The sequence below is a fragment of the Athene cunicularia genome (genome assembly GCF_003259725.1).
Source record: "Athene cunicularia isolate RWA chromosome 12 unlocalized genomic scaffold, athCun1 chr12_part1, whole genome shotgun sequence".
NCBI lineage: Eukaryota > Metazoa > Chordata > Aves > Strigiformes > Strigidae > Athene > Athene cunicularia.
Window position 1 is genome coordinate 14,693,475 of NW_020799116.1, and position 20,206 is coordinate 14,713,680.

General features: G+C 36.3%; 1 protein-coding gene across 12 annotated transcripts in view; it reads left to right on the forward strand.

The window, feature by feature from the left end:
• Positions 1-20,206, forward strand: part of ERC2 (ELKS/RAB6-interacting/CAST family member 2) — a 532,940-nt gene that overhangs the window by 131,045 nt on the left and 381,689 nt on the right. For all 12 annotated transcript variants that reach the window (XR_003399297.1, XR_003399299.1, XR_003399301.1 and 9 more), the window contains 2 exons: positions 7,340-7,495; positions 12,984-13,151. Coding sequence is in view for 1 of the 12 variants with exons in the window: in XM_026857422.1 (XP_026713223.1) it covers positions 7,340-7,495; positions 12,984-13,151 (324 nt within the window). In the remaining 11 variants the exon portion in view is untranslated. The remainder of the gene's footprint in view (positions 1-7,339; positions 7,496-12,983; positions 13,152-20,206) is intronic.

Below are 20,206 nucleotides of genomic sequence, written 5' to 3' on the forward strand. Positions count from 1 at the left end.
CCCCCCCCCCCCCCCCCCCAATGTTCAGGAAATGTACTATAGCACTCTTGTAGTAAGGACAATATATAATATTCATGAAATATTGTTATGGAAACTCACTTGTAGAGTTAGTTCCATTCCATTGTGGAATATTATTTTCTTCAGCATCAGGACACATTCTAATGATTTCATGTTCCAAAATAGATGGATTTCTGCTAGGTCCGGCATAGAAAATAGCCCTGACCTCTCTCACTGCAACACTATTCTAGTATCTGCAACATTATTCTAATAAATAAGATGAGGAAGAAGTATTAGTTGCTGCTGGAAGGAAGGGATAGATTAGGGTGAGTACCCTGATCTGTATCAGAAATCTTGTTATATATTCTCGTCTTTTAACAACTTTAGATGGTCTGACTGGAAAAATCTTCACAAATCTTGCATTCTTGTAGAACTCAAAAGGTGTTTATTAGTACCATTTAATACTAAGCTGCTTCCTTAATACTTCTGTGAAGGAATCTTCTCTGTGATTCAGCACAGACCCATGTAGTTTTTCAGAATGCTGCTAATGCGAATAAGCCTTAAAGGTTTGAAGGAAATACTGCATCTGTTCCTGTTTCAGTTTCTGAAGGATTGCCAGACCCTGTGCCACAACAAGAGCTGGCTGAAAGTTTTCCAACTGAAGTTTTCTGTGGGAAAACGCTGATTCAGCTGAATCAGGAGATTTTAGGGGAATGTGCCTATTCTGTCAAAACTTTTAGTGAAAGCAAAGCTATCCAACTTTCTATCAACCCAGCTCCCTGTGGCAGTACCCACTGGGAGCACTAGGCTGTCTGTATCATCTTTGACCTGCAAGGTTCCTTGATTTCTAGCAGTTGCCCAGAGAGGAAAGCTTTCGGGTTTCCTGGGCAGGCCAGCAGCCTGCCTGGTGTATCTGCAGGATTGCTGGTCCTGTATTGGTCATACACAGGGGAGCAGTATCTGTGACTCCTTGAACACCGTGTGAACAAAGGGGATGTCTGGCTTCTCTTCTGTCTTGTCACCACGGATGGTTTTGATAAATTATTCTGAAACAGATTTTAGTCTTCAAAATTTGTGAAATTTCTGGCTTCTGTTCCAATAAAAAGTGATACAGATCTGACTGACAGTTTTTCTAGACTAGGAAAACTCATTTTTACACAGCTGTAATCACAATATGCAGAAATTGTTTAAATATAAAGTTTTCCTTGGAGAGTTCAAACTTCTTGTGATAAAATAGAGGTATAGAAAATGCTTCCAAAAGTTATGTTAGGTATTTCTCATAAAGCTTAAATGTTATTCTGTGATGTATAAACCTTCTAAAGACTATAACAGGCTGTGCTATAAATTATTTCTGCCATGTTATATTTATGAACATGTAAAATACAAATGCAGTACAAAAAGCCAGACTCTTAAAGACTTAGCTGGAGAGATTTGATGAGGACTACTCCCAGATGAGATGTCATGACAGGTCATGTAAGTATTAATATATTTCAGTGCAAAATCATTCTAAAGTGCAGCGAAGCTTAGGTTTTGCTTTTATCTTCAGTAATAGGAGTAGAAAGTTTCTAAAATGAAGTCTGATGGAGCAAGCTGATTTGATTGTAGTATCTGAGAGCTACAATAATTTATTGTTGTGTATAAGCCTTGATAGCTTTTAAAATTCTTGTTTCCTCTTTTCTTTCAGTGTTTTTCTTTCAACCAATTTCACTAAATGATAAGATTTAATGGGAATTCTTCCCCTTTCTTTTTTGTTTCCATTCCATCTCAACCTTTTATTTTACTTTTTTATTTAAAAGAAAAAAGTTTATGGAAAAATATTTTGTGAATAGAACGATTAACATTAAAATGTTGATTTTCTGTCATGAGAAGGGCTGGCCATTTAATAGAAAGTTTACTTGTTTTTACAATCATTCATACAGCCTTTGCTCTATGATATGAGTAATTTTGATTCCATGGGCGAATATTAATAAAGATTTTTAGGATACTGCTAATGTAAATCTGTCATGTTAATAACGTTAGACTAACATACTAAGTAATTTATGTTGCATTTTATGTGTAACTTGAAAAGTTGTTATTCAAAAAACCAACTCCATAATTATATTAGATATAGGCATATAACCTAAAAGCTGGTTGGAAGTCTTCCAGAATAGGGGTGTGATGGTGTGTGTGTGTGTGTGTGTGGTGTTTTTTTTGTCGTGGGTTTTTGGGGGTTTGTTTTGCTTTGTTTTAAAGTTGCAACCTTAGTCAGCTCCTTTGTGTTTTTTAATTGATTTTTGGTGGAATACTCTTCCTCTTTGAACATACCCTTCAAGAAAGGAAAATATGGACTGCTGATAAAGATTATCATCAGCATTTCAGTATCAGATATTTTCCAGAAAAGAAACAGCTAGTGAGATAAAAGATAAGAAACAGCAAGTTTAACATTCCAAGAATTTTTGGTTTGTTTGTTTCCATTGCATTCTGTCACTTTTTTCTCTTTTGGCTGGAGCTGCTTTTCTGAAAGAGGATACAGTTAATTTGGAAACTTGGGAGATGCACAAAGAGGTTTGGCATTCCCCTCAAAGTGCATTACTTTGCCTGTATGGCATGAAAGTATGTTTGCTGTCATGGATGATAGCTCGTCTCAACTTCTATTTTAAATTCTTTTGTCTCGAGATTTCATACTGAAAAGTTTTACATCCTTTTATATCACTAAGCTTTTGTCTGGATTAAAACACACTGAAAAACTTTTCAGACAGGAATCACAGCTAATTTGCATAGTTGTACAACCTAGAAATATACCTGCCAGTAAAAACTGGTGTATCAGTGTGATGCAAGTGAATGAATCTGCATTCAGCAGCAGGCTAGATTATTTTTCCTATTTTCACCATGTTAGCAGTAGGCAAAATTTGACAAGTCCTTTTTTTTTTTTTTTTTGGTCGTCCTTTTTTTTTTTTTTTAAGTGAAAATTTGTATTCTGGACTTTTTAAGTATCTGGAAGGGAGCTGACTGTGCAATTACCAGGATTCTGATTCACACAAAAATTTTCTGGTCCCTTTGTATGTCTGTAAGCAAGTGCTTCTCCTGCTGTTCATTTTAAAGCCATTCTCTTTGTATAGTTGAGCTGGTATACACGTACCTATATCAGTATAGTGTTACTCATTTACTGTGGTTTTATTTGTGCAATTGAACAAAACTGTATAATGAGGGTATGGTCTTTCACAGAAGTGTGCTTTTACTCTGATACTAATTATCAGCTAACTGTTTTGAATGAGATTATTTCCATGTTCTACTGCTTGCTACAGTCATAGTATTGTGATTTTCTGGTGTTTTCGGTGGAACAGAATTTGACTGAAAATTTGTTTACACATGAATAAAAGGAATTAGATCTTATAAAGACTTGTAAATGTATTTTTTTACATTATTTTGGTTATGAACGATGCAGCTGGCTGTTTACAGAAGAGAAAATCCAAGAAAGCAGCACTGAAGTCAATCCTACTTTTAGGAAACATGTCCATGTGCTTCTGCAATTAATTATATTGCAAAGCCATTTGTGATGAATTATTAAGGCAATTATTAAGGGTACTAAAAATCTTAATGCTGTTTGCTAGTGAAATACTGGACATATTTCAGTGGCATCAGACATTCAGGCTTAAGGTCACTGTGCTACAGTTACTGTGGAAGTAATGACAGAGAAAGAATACTCTTTCTAGCCCATTGGAATTAATTAATATTTTCCTGCACTATATTGTGTCTCATGATTGCAAAGCCCAGATGAAGAGTTACAATCAGGGCTTTGTCCTGTCAGATCTGAAAAACCTCCAGAGACGAATGACACCACTTCTCTGGGCAACCGTCTCCAACGCTTGTAGGCAAAATGTAACGCTTGCAGGTATTGCAACGCTACTTGTAGGTTCCTGCTTGAAACCTTCTCTAGGCTGAACAAACCCACTTTCCTCTCTCTTTTTTAGAGGGCAAGTACTCAAGGGCCCCTGGACTCATTCAAGTTCATCAAATCCGTCTTGTACTGTGAGGTTTAAAACTGCATGCGGTACTCTAGGTGAAGTCTAATGAATGCTGAGTAGAAGTTGATAATCTCTTCCCTTGATCTGCTTACTGGCTGTGTTTGTATTAATACAGGCCAGGATGCTGTTTGCCACCTCTACTGCCAGGTCACAGGGCTGTCTCCTGTTAAGCTTGCTGTCCACCAGGATCCTCAAGTCTGTTTCAGCAAAGCTGCTCCCCAAGTTTGCTTCCGTCTTTTGTCAGATTTCCCAACATTCTTGTCTGCTCATTCATCCAGTCTGTCTAGGCCCCTTTGGATAGCAGCTCTGCCCTTGAGCATTTTGACTGGTCTCCCAGTTTGGTGTAATGTACAGGCTTTGTAAGCAAACACTCTTGTCACCTATTTTAGGCCACTGATAAAGGTATGAAACAGGACAGGTACCAGTATGGATCCCATAGTACTCTTGTTACTGGTTTCCAGGTAGAGCACAGCCTGTTAATCGCTACCATTTAAGCCTGATCATAGAACTAGTTTTTTACCTTGCTAGTTGTTTACCCATCCAGACCATAATGTTTTAATTTAGATGCAAAAATATGGGAGACAGTGTCCAAAGCCTTGCTAAAGTTGAGGTAAATCTTCATCTACAGATCTAATAATTTTATTACAGAAGGCAGTTGGGTTGGTCAGGCATGGTTACTGTTGGTACATCCCTGACTGACTGTTCCCAATTACCTTCTTCATCAAAAATGTTATGCAAGAAGATTTCACTATAATTTTGCCAGGGAATATAGTGAAGCTGTCAAGCCTGTAGTTCCCTGTTTTTGTTCTTTTGGGCTTTTCTTGCTTTTTTTTTCCCCATGATTTTTTTCCATGATGCTAGAGAGTGGGCTTGCAAGGACATCAGCTCGTGATCTCAACACCCTTGGATGCAGCCTATTCCTATGGATTTGTATGGGTTGAGTTCTCACAAGTAAGCTCTGCCTGAATACTCACTGTTGATACTAACTCTTGGTTGGACCCTTTCATGAACCAACAGAGGCCTGAGAGACCTTGTTGTCAAGACTAAAGTAAATACTTGTTTCCTACATAGTTCAGATTAGCTTGAACTTGAGCTCAATTGCTCTGAGTTTATGAAGACACTGTGGATAGATATACAGACCTTCTAATTGGGTCAATCTGTGCTATGATTTATCAAATAACTATAATGTGACATCTTACTTTTCTAGGCAAACTGTCTCAGCATTCTAAATACTTTCATAATGGAGATATGTGGGAAAGCTCTTAGTGATTAATTGAGTGTTCATGTGACATTATTTTGCAGAGAAGCCGTGAAGTTCTAATGCTAGTTTTGGTGGAACTGTTTCACACTGCACAGGTAGAATCCTCTCACACTGCTCCTATAGAGTGGATTATTGTTTTTGACTCACTAAAAATGGAAAAGATATGGGCAAATAAGTTTGTATTTAGCTTACAAAAGAATATTAGTATTAACTACAGTAAATACTATTCTTTGAGATGTGTTATCCCACACAGGAATAGGACTGGCTGAGAATAAGTGTTCTTTATTTCCTTAGTTGAAGACATAAAAGAGATTCAGGATATTCTGCTCGGGTTCTCTAGTCAAACATATCTGTATGTGCTCCAGCATGTTTGGTGAAAGAGCATCAGCTTCTGAGAGAAAAATCTTGAAGTTACTGTAAATTAAGTCATGTTATTGTATTTTTAAGTAGAATTTCTCTAGGAGTAAGGAAAATACAAACTTTTATTTCATATTATGAATACTTATCTTGTCAGACCTTGGAAAACCTCCAGGATATCAGACTGAATATTTTCACTTGTTTATAAACAGCTTTTTGTACTGCAAACTGAGTAGTTAAAATATTTCCCATTCAAAAACCTCTGTTAATTTAACCAATGTAATAAATAAGAAAATAATGAAAGAAAATTTCTCTCAGTCTGAGGCTTATTATAAAGGTAAAAGCTAAAATGTTAGAGGAATGATAGTGTGCCATTTAAATGACATTGTTTAGTCCTTGCATAGCTTTGATTACCTATGGATTTGTAACAGTGGTTGCTAAATCTCAAAAAGAATCTGAGGGTCATTTTTGCTTTAGTACCAAAAGTTCAGATGCTTTTTGGAACTTCATCTGAACTGTCCTGTGTCTTAAATTGCTAACTTTGCCTAGCTGTATTATGAAACAAGGTATTACAGGAGTTCAGATTTTGCTTGCTTTTAGGCAGCCTAGAGAAAGCACTGGGGTACTCTTAGAACTGAAGAAAATAGAACTAATTTTGAGAAAAGAAACAAACAAAATTGTAGTTAAGCAGAGTGATTCAAGCTTAGCTTGTCCTGGTTAAAGGATCAATTTAATTTGTAATTTTTCCCATATTAGCTTTCTAGGTTAATATCCTTATCTTACTGAATTGGGTTGGGTGTTGGTTTTTTGTTTGTTTGTTTGTTTGTTTTGGTTTGGTTTGGTTTGGTTTTTTTCATTGACCTCACTGGGACAAGATCTTCAACCTGATCTCTGATTTTTGATGGGTGGTTGCTCCTTCATGTTCTTGAACTGTTTCTCTGACAATCTGAATCACAACGTTTTTAATTTGTTAAATGTCTGCAAACAGAGCCTAAAGCAGATTTTCTAATGAGTAATTTTGCAATACTGTTTTAAACAGAAAATTACATGAGAAGTTTGTGTAATCACTTCTTTAATCTTTCTGAAGAGATTTAGTCCATTTCCAAATGACTGGCAACAACAAAAAAACTCACTGGATGTTTTCAGTGCTGTGCTGGCCCATATGGCAGTTATTGTCTGTGATGTACTATTTTTTTAGTGGTAGTGGATTAATTTATTTTGGGACTCATAATAAAAAATGCTAAATTCTCTTTTAGTGATGTGGCTGAATTAGTGGAGGAAAAGTATATGAAGAGACAACCTTTCTTCCTCTTGACAGTAGGCAGAACTCTATGGAAACAGGGAAAGTCAGCCTCAGTCTGAGTCACATAATGAAGTGGTCTGTTATCTTGCAGTGATGATGCACTAGTCTCCCTAGACTAAACTTTGTGTTTAATAGCTTGGAAGAATACCCAGACCTAGGTGGCTAGCAAAGCAAACAAGGTATGTTATGTACACATGGAAAACAGGGCATCTTCCATTCTCCCTTCATCCTTAACTGTGTAGGAATGAAAACAGAATTTTGACCAGAATGAATTCTCTACAGACTATTCATCAGACATAGCATTGCACATATTTTTCTGGTGGTGAATGAGGTCTAAATTCTGCATTTCTTTAACTTCTGTTATGCTTTAATACATGTTTCATATAATTTTTCAATACTCTCTTTCTTATAACTTAGGATACAAAAATAGCTTCACTTGAGCGCAATATAAGAGATCTTGAAGATGAGATACAGATGTTAAAGACAAATGGAGTTCTGAATACAGAGGACCGAGAAGAAGAAATCAAACAAATAGAAGTTTACAAGAGTCACTCAAAGTTCATGAAAAATAAGGTAAGGTCTATTAATAAAATAGCTTAATGCTGTTTAAATAATGGGAACAAAAGTTTTAACTTGACCCTTTTCAACACAGGCATCTCTCTGCATGTCTTCTTTTGGTAAATCTTTACAATGCCATACTCAGTAGCTATGGAGGAGTGAAGCATTTTGGATAAATAAAAATGTGTTTATGTTTTGACTTAGGAAGGTAAGGAAGAGCCTATTTCACTTCTGCAGAGGCTACTACAATCCCGAGTCTATAACATGTTCCCTTTTCCCTCTTTTGTTTATGGTGTTTTATGTTGTCTTCTTGAGTTAGTTCATAAAACTGTAGTTTTACAGTAAGCACTGCTGTTCATAGATGATACCAAGTTCTAATCTTCCAGTATGTTAGAGACTTGCAATTTGATGACTTTGTTCCTGCGTGGTAACTTTCATTTCAAATTATTGTATGTAGATAATTATGAGCTGACCACAAGCAGATAGGAAATGTGTAGTGATGTAACACATTTCTTCTATCAAGCTCAAAACCAAACAGTGTTGCTTGTTCATTATTTTAAAATACATCAGAGGTAAAGCTTGATATCTAAATTGTTGTCCCATTTGGTCTTCTTACCTCCTTTCAGCAGCTCTGCTGCTGTCTAGGTAATACACCAAATAGTTTTTCTTGTGAGTTCTAATATTTCTTTTCTGATATTTTTAAATTGCACTAAAATTGCAATAAATATATAAATGTTACAATTTATGCTGGTTTATTCCCAGCTCTCTACCTTGAATGTGTTTTGTTTATGAAGTGAGAAAATACTGAATTACAGTACTTGATAAAAAGAAAAAAAACAAGTTTGAAATTATGGAGACTGAAGCTGACGCTGCCATTCGCATATAAAAAAATCTAGGTTTTGGAAACAGCGTTTTTGGGTGTTGTTTATAAGCTAAACTAAGATGGGCTACACAAGTCACAGCAGCCTGAAGTGGAAACACTGAAGGGGAGAGCCAGCCATCTCATCTCTTGCAGGGATGTTAAAAATTTGACCATAATGCCAGAGAAAAATCTAGGCAAACAACTTCAGTAGTTATGATTGTTATGAAATCTTACTTCATTTTAAAAGTCTTTCCATCCTAGTTATTTGATTGGGTTCTTGTTCTGTTTAATGTTTATGGGGTTTTGTGTATGGGGAAATAGTGTATATGAAATTCTAGGGAACTGAGATAGGTTGATTCGCTCTTTCTGAAGTGTGTACTTGCAGCTCTGAAAAAACTGCTTAAGGAGGAGTTGGTACTATCTCTCTAGAGGTCATGTGAGCAAAAAAAGTAGGAGTTAATTGCCTTAAAGCATAATTCTCTTGCCTACCATTGTCTGTTGATGCTAAAAATACTTAGCAGTGTTGCTGTTCAAGTGCAAAGTTTGCAATATCAGCTAGATAAATACCATTACCGCTCTTTCAGAGTTGGGCAAGCTAAGATTCAGAGAAAGTATGCAGCCTGGCTATGGTCAGAGAATTAAATGGTGTCATCACTTTCTGGAGCATCCGAGTTCCCTGATTTTTTCTTTTCATGTGTAAAAGAGACCTTCTTGACAAGATGCTTTTACTTTATCTGAATTCCACAGTGAGTATAGGAGTAAGAAAATTTACCACTGTATAGTATTGGATACTGAAGATTTTCCATCTCAGACCTGTTACTGTCTCCCAGTTTGGAAACTGTAGTATCTGTTAAACTGCCCAGGAAATGCTGGTGTCCTGGGACATGGGGCATATTTTTATCTTCTCCTGGGGGTTTGTGCTACAGAAGAAATGGAAGTGTTAGTGCCCGTGTGAAATTAATCCAGATATCTTAAAAAAAATTTAAAAGAAATAATATATTTATTCTGTTGAAAAAAGTGACTCTAAGCTACTGAAAAGTGACTAAAGTTGATAAGTAGCATGATCATTAGGAAAATTATTTTGCCTATTTAACATTGTTAATTTCAAAGCAATTCAGTAATTTTAGTAAATAACAGCAAAACTCTGAATGCGTCTTAGCAAATCCGTTGATATAAAAACAATTTACAAAGCCTAGTATTTTGTTAGCAATCTTCTGATGTTTTTGAGAGGAAATGCTTCAGTATATTTCTGTGGCACAGAAAGCAGATGAATGAGAAAACTATTAAACATGCCTTGTTTTGCCACAATCTTCTGATCTTTGATAAATGCCATTCTGATGAAACTTTGTCTGTTTTCTTTCACCAGTCTTTTTCTTCCACTTAAAATTGAGATTTGCAGCAGAAGATACTATTTTTATCGTTCATCTGAGAACCTTTCAAGGTGGAAAAGTATTTATGTAGCTGTCAGCAAATGGATCTTATTATACCTGATCTGTTGAACCCAAGATTGTTGATAAATTCTGATAAACAGAAGTCTTGATTGATGGCAAAGAGCAGAACAAAACTCTTCTTACAGTTAACATTCTTAGGTGCTATAAAGCTCTTAATACTTAACATTTATTCTCAAAGTATAACTTGTGTTAGATCTGTTCTTGATTTAAATAAATGGGAAGGTATTAAGTGGAGGCCAATACTGAATATTATTTATTGTACATGAGTGGCAGAGAATGTTGGGAAGTGTTCCTTTTCTTAAGTAATTCTTAGTAATATTCACTCTTTCCAAATATATAGGCTTTAATTTTGATTTGCAATTATACAGAAGTTGTAGAAATGAGAAAGAGCTTGCTTAAATTTTTTTTTTTCTTGTCCACTTGATGAGGACTCTCCCTACTCTGTTTTGGAAGGCACAAAAATTGCCATCACTCACAAGATACAAAAATTGTCAAAGCAAGTCTTAAAGTTTTCATGACTAAGGGATATGAAGCTTCAAATATATTCATTAGGGATGTGAAGAAAACATATAGGATGATATACGTTTTTAAAAATAATTTCTGCTTTCCAAGACTTTTCTAGTTTACTAGGGTTTGTCCTTTGGCTAGCAGAGAGATGTTTAAAGGAACACTGATGCATTTTTTTCAGGTGTGAGTTTTCATTCTGGAATTTAAGTAGTTTAAGACTTCATACAGAGTATACTGTATGCGGCCACTTTATTTGCATTGCTATTGTTTTTTCTTTACTTGAATCCTGCACTTCCAAAAGCAGTTGTAATTTGTTACATAAGACCACATCCTTATGATGTATAAATCAGTATAGTTTCATTTAATTGAATTATTTACCTAGAGATCTAGCCCATTAATTTTAATATGCAATATTCAGGGGAAGATCTCTGATTGTTTTCTTTTGTTTGTTTACCAGTTACTCTATGTAATGTCATGTAAGATTTTGGTGTGTAAAAATAATGATGTAAGAAAAAGGATAATGGTTTTCTGGAAGTGCTAATATCTAAGGAACTGAAATTATGGGAGATGACAGAATCATAAATTGAGAAGGAAGACAAAGAACATTTCCTTTAAAAAGTTATGTGGTTTCTTGTTATGCCTTTTGTATTTTTGATCCTTAATTTTTTTAACTGAAAGTTTTAGTACATTTTCACGATTACACTTTATTTTAATAAAACACCAGCCAAAAGCATAATTAAACACATCTTTCGTGTTGTTTTTTGTTTTGATTTTTTTGAGAGCTCTAACACATTTTTAAACGCCTGGCAATTTGTGGGTCTTGTAGCCAGAACTTTATACTAAACAGATTCTGTTTCTAAAACACAAAGAACATACCTGCAATGAAAATTAAGCTTGTGGGTTTTTTTTTTGTTGTTGATTATTTCTCAGGGTGTGGATTGTGTCATGGAAAAGCAGGAAGAGTTTCTAGGAGAGATTTAGCGTCTGTGATGTTCACATGGGCCTCATATAAAGCATGTGATGTAATTCAGATTGGCTGCAGATCTACATTTTGTCATTATATCTTGTAGACAGATTTTCCCATTGTTCATTTTGTATAAATTTTGGTCTCGGTTGTCACACTTGCTTACATGTTCTGGCAAGGGATGGAGGAAGGTGGTTTACTTTCAAGAGAAGGTTTTCTTTAGCAGTTTGTTAACTCCACTCTACTTTTTCTTGACATGTGATTTCTGTATGTTTCTTATTTTGATATTTTCATTCTGTGAAGGTGACTGCTTTTAGTGCTAATATAGATTCTTGATTTCATACAGTAGCTCAGGGGTGGCTAGCCAGGTACCTTAACCGGCTGGATAAATATACTGAGATTTATAAAGAGAAATAAGGAATAAATATGTTAAGATATGCATATGGACTATAGTTGGAAGGAACATTTTTTTTAATTTTTAAGGATATACTTGCAATGTATCCTTCCATCTAGCCCTTCTAGATTTCTTGCATCCCAAATGTCTGTTGGGATGCAACTGATAGGAGAGGATGGAAAGAACTCTTCTAGTACTGCTTTGGTTGTTGCAGAATTGGAACTTGAATTTTAAAGAAAAAAATCTAGACCTTACAGTCATCAAGAAAACTTTCCAGATATAAAGGAAGTGTGGTTTCTCTGAGTTATGCAGATGCACTGAGGTGTTTCAAATAATCCTTATGAGATGATGTACCTGAACTCCTCTGGTGACCAGTGTTATTTCACACGACTTTAAGAATAATAGTCATGTCATCTAATTCACAATCCTTTAGCATCATTCTTTGTATTGTCCAGTGCTTTGTTCAGATTCATATATTTTAAATCCACCATGCTTCTGCATTCTGTGGGTATGTGTCCCATTTATCATTGTGGAAAGGGAAGAATAATCACAATTCCATGACATTTAGTGATGAACATTAAAAGCACTTAAATTCAGAAGCTCTGTCTTAGTGACTGGGTTTCTGCTGTTTCTCCTAGGATGTGCTTTTACAGTCTCACAGACCTTTCACTCTGTGGAATTTTTTATAACGTTTTCCCCAGACTTCTAAGTAAATCTCTTTGGCTTGGCTTTTCTAGTACCTGAGAATTCCATATGAACTGCCAGGGAGGGAAAAAGGAGGTGGAGATGGTGGGCAGCAACACATTTTCAAGAAGAGTAAGGTTAAAATTCCGCTTCTCTGATTTCTTGTCCTTACTAAGATGCCTGCTTTTCCTTATCAGGTTCCTAAATAAACCTTCATTCACTCTGGCCAGTGATACATCACAAGAATCATGCTGTTGGAAGGAATAGGCTATTGGATTGAATTTATACTTTTATGAACACTTTTTTCCTATGAATTTTTGCTGTCGTGCCAGACTTGCCTCACATAGGATAAATTCCTTTGAACTTAAGTGAGGTCCATGGTGAATTTATAGGCCAAATCATTGTGTATAATCTTTAAGAGTTTCCTTTTAACTTCTACAACGGCGGGGCAATCATCCTGAAGACAGGGTACATTAAATTATAAGAAACTCAATTGTGAGTGTAAGTCTGAATCTTAATTCTCTTCCAGAATTTACAGGTGTCTGAGTTGTCATATCATGGTCATTCACGCCTTTATATTTCAAGTGCAACTATGAATTGGAAATGATATTAATGATCTAACCTTTTTTCCTCCATTACAGATTGACCAACTGAAACAAGAACTCTCAAAGAAAGAATCAGAACTTCTTGCCTTACAAACTAAGCTTGAAACCCTTAGCAATCAGAATTCAGATTGCAAGCAACACATTGAAGTGCTTAAAGAGTCACTTACTGCCAAAGAACAGAGAGCTGCCATACTTCAGACAGAGGTATTGTATCTTCTAATCATAAAATGCAATAGAAGTATTTTTTTAATAGCATCTGTTCAAGGTGATGATGTGTTTGTTGCAAGTCTGTGTAGAAGGCAATTTTTTAAAGAAGAGTGGAATAATTTAAAACCCTTTAAATGCCAGTATATTTGGTATGTATTTTCTGGTAGTACACTAGCTCTCATTGTAGAATTTTTTTAGAAGCACCTATGATTTCATTTTAAGAAAATGTTTGTGCCTAGTTCTTGTTGGCTTCAGTGGGGGGAATTTGGCTTTAATGACTAGATTGTTGTGATTTCATTCCTTGTTTCTTTATCAGTTCACTTTTTCCTTTTTGTTGCTCTGGCTTGATGCTTCTTTTCTACTATGTATTTCTCTTTTGAAGAGTGAAGCTACTGATGTATTTTGAAGGGATCTGTTGGAAGGTGCATGGTATAATCTGTGGTTATTGTTTTGAGTGCAATTTATTTTAAAATATGAATAATTTCAGTCTTGAAAACAGACCAATATGTTACTTATGTATGTATCCACAAAGATCATAAAAATATGGGATTTGGGATATAAAATTTGAATAATTTTGGGAGATGGTATGTCTTGAGATGCATTAGAAGCAACATAAACCAAGTTCCAAACCCAGTTATGCACATGTATTGATGCAGTCACTATTTGAAATGGTTTACCAAATAATTTTGATCTAATAGCAGATTTAAAATGGAAAAAACCCACTTGTCTCAAAATGTCTTCTATTTATTTTTTAAAAGATAGCTTTACAGGATGTGCTTTTATATGCACCATTTACCTGTAAGGCAGAGACTTTAAATAGCCTGTGTTAAACTTTAAATTATGTCAGCAATTTATCTGATCTCAAAATACTTTAATAACATGCATACTTTGGGCAATATTAATTACATCTAATTTTTTATCCATTTAAGATGCACTGAATGTTTTATTACTTTCCTGTACTTTATGGCGGTGATGTAGTGCATCACAGATCTGCTGAAAAAGATCTTTTATCTTATGTATGTAGAAATAAAGCACATTGTGTACCCATTAGTTTCTCAGGCCTGGATTTGCCAGGAAAGAACAGTACTTTTGTTTGTTGTTTTAAAGCCTTGGGGTGGTTGTAGGCATGTCACAGGCTATACAACTTTCCATCTAGGAGACTAGATATTCAGGGATGAGAAATGAAGAGCAATTTCTGGAGTTAAATAATACTGAGGCTCACAAAAGATATGTGGTTAATCTGAACATACATTTCACCTCTTTTGAATAGAATTTCAGTCAAGAGCTTCTTAAAACTACTGACCCTATCCAGTCATGTTTCCTGGAATAGAGTCTTATAGCAGCTTTCAGCTAGGCATAAGAAATATATAACCAAACACAGGATTTGTCATAAATTGCTGTGTAACTGTGTGAGAATGTTACTTGCTTTCTCTAACAATCATGAAAACAAGTGACAGATCTCTGTGTCCAAGCAATTTCACAGATTAAAAGATCAGATTCTTCAAGGCTGATGTGTGTCTTCTAATGATGTTCTATTGTTACATATTTTTAAAACTCTCAGGGTTTCAGCACATCCCTTACCACCCTGCTGTATGCTAGGGAGTTTTTCTGGTTGAAACTGATTGCCAGGATGTCTCTTCTCCACAAACCCTTATGTTACAACTTCCAGACTGGGTGTGCAGTTTACTGGGGAGGAAGTCTGTTAAACTGTGGGTGTTCTGGAGAAGTGTGCTGGAGCTCTGAGGAACACAGATGCTGGACAGCGGCTGAATTTGTAGATTTCTGTGTCTATTCCTGGAGGTCCAAGTCCTTGTTTCTTATCAATATTTAGACAAAAGCAGAAAGAACACATCCCTTACATAAGTGAAAAGAAAGACACCTCAGTAAAAATTAATTACTGAGGCTATGCACCACTCACTGGATGCCATAAGTTTGAGAGGTTTTATCGCTGATCTTGTTCCTAGCATTAGTCAGTTATGACACGGGTAAAAGCAGGTGGTTTGTGCTGCTTGCACTTCTTATTCAGGATGGAAATGTATTCTTTTTTTCCTTTTATTTTTTTTTGCCTGCTTGTTTAACCTTCATATATTTTGACTGACCAGAGGGCCAATATGTGGCAATAAGAATTAAGTAATTTTTTTTCATGTTTCATTGTATATTTCAATTAACAAATTCATGCCTTCAAGCTCCATTCTCCTGTTACATCCTGTACAAACTAAATGTGATGCAGCGAGACAGGAAAATTCAAAATGATTCCTTTGATTAAAATTTTCCTGAATTCACTTTATACCTACTCTTAGTTTTATGGGGAAACTTTGTGGTAATTGCTTTGCAAATGTCAGCTTCATATAACTCAACAATGTCTGTCCTCAGGACTCAGATATATTCTGTCTTTCAAAAGGACATTCTACCTTTCAATTTAAGATTTAGTTTGGAGAACTCTTGGGGGAGTAGAGGGAATGTTTATATCTCATATGAATCTTTGCTGAAAATATTACGAATGTGATGTGTGAGAGACTCTATGTGGGCTATCCCAGCATGAGGAATACAAATGCTGCTTTGCTAGCTGTGCTCTGAGACCTGGGTTTTAAGCTGACTAGGCCAAGGTCTAGACTGTGGTGCGGCAGCAATACAGCAAAAAGGATTCTAGACGTAGCAAGTTTTGTTCTCTGCAGCTGGGAATTGGGAAAAGATTTTATTTGCTTAGAGCAACTAAACCTTCTATTTCCAGGCCTCAGGTCTTATCTAAAGGGAGGGCAATGGCTTCCAGCAGCAGCTGCAGGGAGGTGCAGGGCAAATGGCAGCCCTCCAGCAGGTGGGAGTCATTATGGAGGGAACTTTGTACTGTATAAGCTATTATTGGTCATTCCCAGATGAGTAAAGTTAATAACATTTTGGCCTGAATTAAACCACACTCCTGTCTTACTGCATGTCCAAAATGACTATTTGTAGAATAGACAGGTTTTGTTAATTATCACTGTAGAATTTTATGCTGCCCTAAAACATACTCATAACCTGCCTTAAGAGCTTCTCTCTGGAGGTGAAAGTAACCATCAAAGGCTAGTTCTAGTCTGGAGCTGAGTAATGTATTCATAGTTGCAGTGTCAACTTCCTGCCTAAATAGGATTACTTTGTAATCACCTTGTTGTAATTAAATCAGTTTAGTAAATCCTGTAATAAAAGAAATCCTCAACAGGATCTCGGTTACGTCATAGCAAGCCTTTTATTATTATTTAGCTTAATAATGGTGCTCTGCAAGTTATCTTCAGGTTTTGGAGACAGCAGCTGCATATGATGGAGCAGGATGTGATTCATAAATCACAGAATGTTTGAGGTTGGAAGGGAGCTCTGGAGGTCATCTGGTCCAACCTCCCTGCACAGGAAGCTAGTTGTCCAGGACCGTGTCCCCATGGCTTTTGAATATCTCCAAGGTTGGAAACTCTCTGGGCAACATGTGCCAGTGCTCGGTCACCCACACAGCAGTATCTCCTGATGTTCAGATGGACCCTCTGGTGTTTCAGTTTGTGCCCATTGCCTCTTGTTCTGTTACTGGGCACCACTGAAAAGAGCCTGGCTCCATCTTCTTTAACTCTTCCCTTCAGATATTTATGCACAGTGATAACATGCCCCCTTCTCTTTTCTAGGCTAAACAGTCCTACCCCTCTCAGGCTTTTGTCTACGAGAGATGCTCCAATTCTTTAATAAAGCCCTTAATTGCTTTGTGGTGCTTTACCAGACTCTCTCCAGTATGTCCATGTCCTTGTACTGAAGAGCCCAGAACTGGACACAGTACCCCAGGTGTGGCCTGACCAGTGAATAGAGGGGAAGAATCACCTCCCTGAACCTGCTGACAACACCCCTCCTAATGCAGCCCAGGATACTATTTGCCATTTTGCCTCAAGGGCATATTGCTGGCGTTCAACATTGTGTCCGCCAGGACCACACGAGGTCCTTTTCTGCAAACTGCTTTCCAGCTGGGTGGACCCCAACATATACAGGTGCATGGAGTTGTTCCTCCCCAGGCGCAGGACATTCCCTTTTCCTGAGCTGCATGAGGTTCCTGTCAGCCCATTCCTCCAGCCTGCTGAGGTCCCTCTGAAGAGCAGCATGACCCTCTGGTGTATCAGCTGCTCTTCTCAGTTTTGTACCATCAGCAAACCTGCTGAGGCTATACACTGCCCAATCATTCAGATCAGTAATGAGGATGCTGAACAGGACTGGACCCAGTGTTGACCCCAGGGGTACAATACTGGTTCTACTTGAGTCTCCTGATTCTACTTGATACTCCTCTACCTCCCTCCATGGTTCTCACAAGCCAAGTCTAATAGGGTATGAGGTTTAGAAGTAATCTGTTGATATTAGTTATTGTTTCTTGTAGTTCAGGTATCCCTGGAAGTTCATTAGTTTCACTTTCATTGTTGGTGAATTCTATCAGTGTTTGTTATTCAGTAGAATAGATAATTTTTTGGTATTGTTTCAAGTCTCGAATTTTCATGATGTCTTAGCAAAATTAGCACAGAAAATATTATTAGTTGGTTTCAACAGTCAGAAATGAAGTGTAAGTGGAATTACAATAATTCTTAATCTCTGCAGAATATTGACTACTATTGAGAGGCATGAGTAGTGTATCTGTTCTGATAGTTGTTTTACATGTGTTGTAACAGATCATCAGAAATAAGAGGACATCTGGTTTTTTTTGATGACTATACCTAATTTCCTTCAAACGATGATAATTGGTTAAGATTTCAGGTACAATGACACTTTGCCATATGATGTAAGGAAATTTGAAGCCAATAGTAAATAAGTCTAGATCTAAACACGATGTGCTTTTTGAATGGTGTTTCTGTTGTCTCGATGATGTCAGTGTTTTGGAGTTTTTTAATAGGTATATTTGATTAGAAAAGCTATCATTTGAAGTTTTTATTGACAGCTGAAACAAAGAGATATAATCCTGTAAAGCAATAACTATCATGGTGGCCAGAGTTGGGAGGTCTGAAAATGGTTTATTGCCAGTAGGCAAAGTGTTTGGAATCAGTCCTTAGAAGGTTCACCACTTCTGCTACATGCATTTCATTTTGTTCCATTTTTAAGTCTATATATGATAATAGTGCCAAACTATGCAAACTTTTCCTACTCAGATGTATACAGACTTCGTTTTGATTATCTCTTTGTTACTGATGTGAAAATCCTGAGGTCAGGCTACTCCAGCTATAGAACACTGAAAATGTCACTGTGCTTCATACAGAAAAGGAAGAATATTAGACTTGCTGAGGTTTTCCTTGCTGTTGTGAACAAGGTATAGATGTTAATTTTTAAATGAAGCCTTGTACTGTTACTGCAGAGGGAAAGAGATTAAACAGCATTAATGATCCTTTTTGATGATTTAAAAAGATGAGATGCTACTATTTGTGTACTTTGAAAAGTGGTAGATGGTACAGTTTGAGGTGATAGTTGCAGTGACCAGAGCTTAACTACTGCTCCTACCATCAGGAAAAAAACCTTACATAAACTGATGCAAATTCATTTCAGCTGGGTGAGAGAAAACATTCATTTTTAAAGAAATTCTGACACAAACATACTTAGTACTTTATTAGTTAGTGTATCATTGCTTTAGATAACACACCTGCAAACTGGCAAGTGTGCTCTTTGAAGGTTAATGAACTGTGAAATAAGTAATTGTCTACAAAGAAATGTTGTAAATTGTGAGCATAGTCCTGTCAAATGGAAAAAAATAGATTAGAAAAATAGGTGAAGTCGGTACTGTAACTGAATACTGATGTGTTCAGCATACATGTATTAATATAGAAAACCTAATAAAAATGAAGAGGAAAGGTGATTATAGTAGGTATTTATTGCAATCTGTTTTTTCTTTCAGACAAATCTGTTTATAGAGAAGGACTGTGAAATGATTGACTTCTTGGCAGTTCATAGTTTGCATAAAGGGCAAATAAAAGCAGACAGCACAAAATACTTGGAACAAAACTACAAACGCTTTATTTTTCTATTGCAATACTGATATTTGATATTGCTTGAAATGTAAATCTGCTTTTAATTTTATAGTAATAATGGTATAACCGGTTATTTTACTCTCACATTTTTATTTTTCTAAGTTAGAGTTTTACTTTGAAATTGTATTTTTCTATTGCTTTGTGATTTTTCTTGTTTCAAATCAGGCTGGGCCAGATATTTCAGTGTGGTCTTTTTTGCTATGCTGCCAGTGTATTGTTCTGGTAGATGTGCTGTGCGTGCAAAGGAAAGATCACCCCCTGTCAAAAGCTCTGTTCTGGAGGCTTATGTACCATTTACTCTCTCTGTCACTCTGCAGCTGTTCACAGCTTTCTTGACAGTGTGTTGCGTATTTCAAACGGAGCTTTATCTTAGGTGGAATTTGCCAGACATTTCACTTGTGCAGTTTCCACGTTTTGTGTGCCGCATCGGACAGTATGGTGAGATTTCAGTGTTCTCCTCTTTAAGCAGGAGGTTGGACTAGTGACCTCCTGAGACCCATTCCAACCTCAGTGACTGTGATACTACAGATGAAGCGCTCTCAAATACATCATAGGTAATCCTGTACCAAAGATGTGTATTTTCTGCTTTGTGTGTTATATACTAGCATTCATTTATCAACAGAAAAATTAAATATCGATTCATTTATTTACACCTTCCACTCCCCCATGCTGACTGAGTCCATTCTTGAATAGTAGCTGTAAATGTTCTGTCTTTCTTTTGGGGACACCATTATTTTTATTTCATAAGAAAATTGGAAGGGAATTGCCTGAGGGAAAGGTGACTGAAGGAGGGGAGAGTTCCATTTGCAGGGCCTATAGAAAGTAGTGCCCAGAGACAGGAAAACACAAATAAAAACAAAATGGGAAAGATGAAAGTACAAAGGGTTGTATCCATCAAGTGTAAAGACTTTCTGCACGTTGTTTGGGACAAATAGTTTAATGAATGCAAGATTTATCTTACTGTCAAAATACTCCTCAGTTTCATCTATTTTATTTAATTAAGGTGATTTAATTAAATAACTGTGTTGGTTTTGTTCCCCCCCC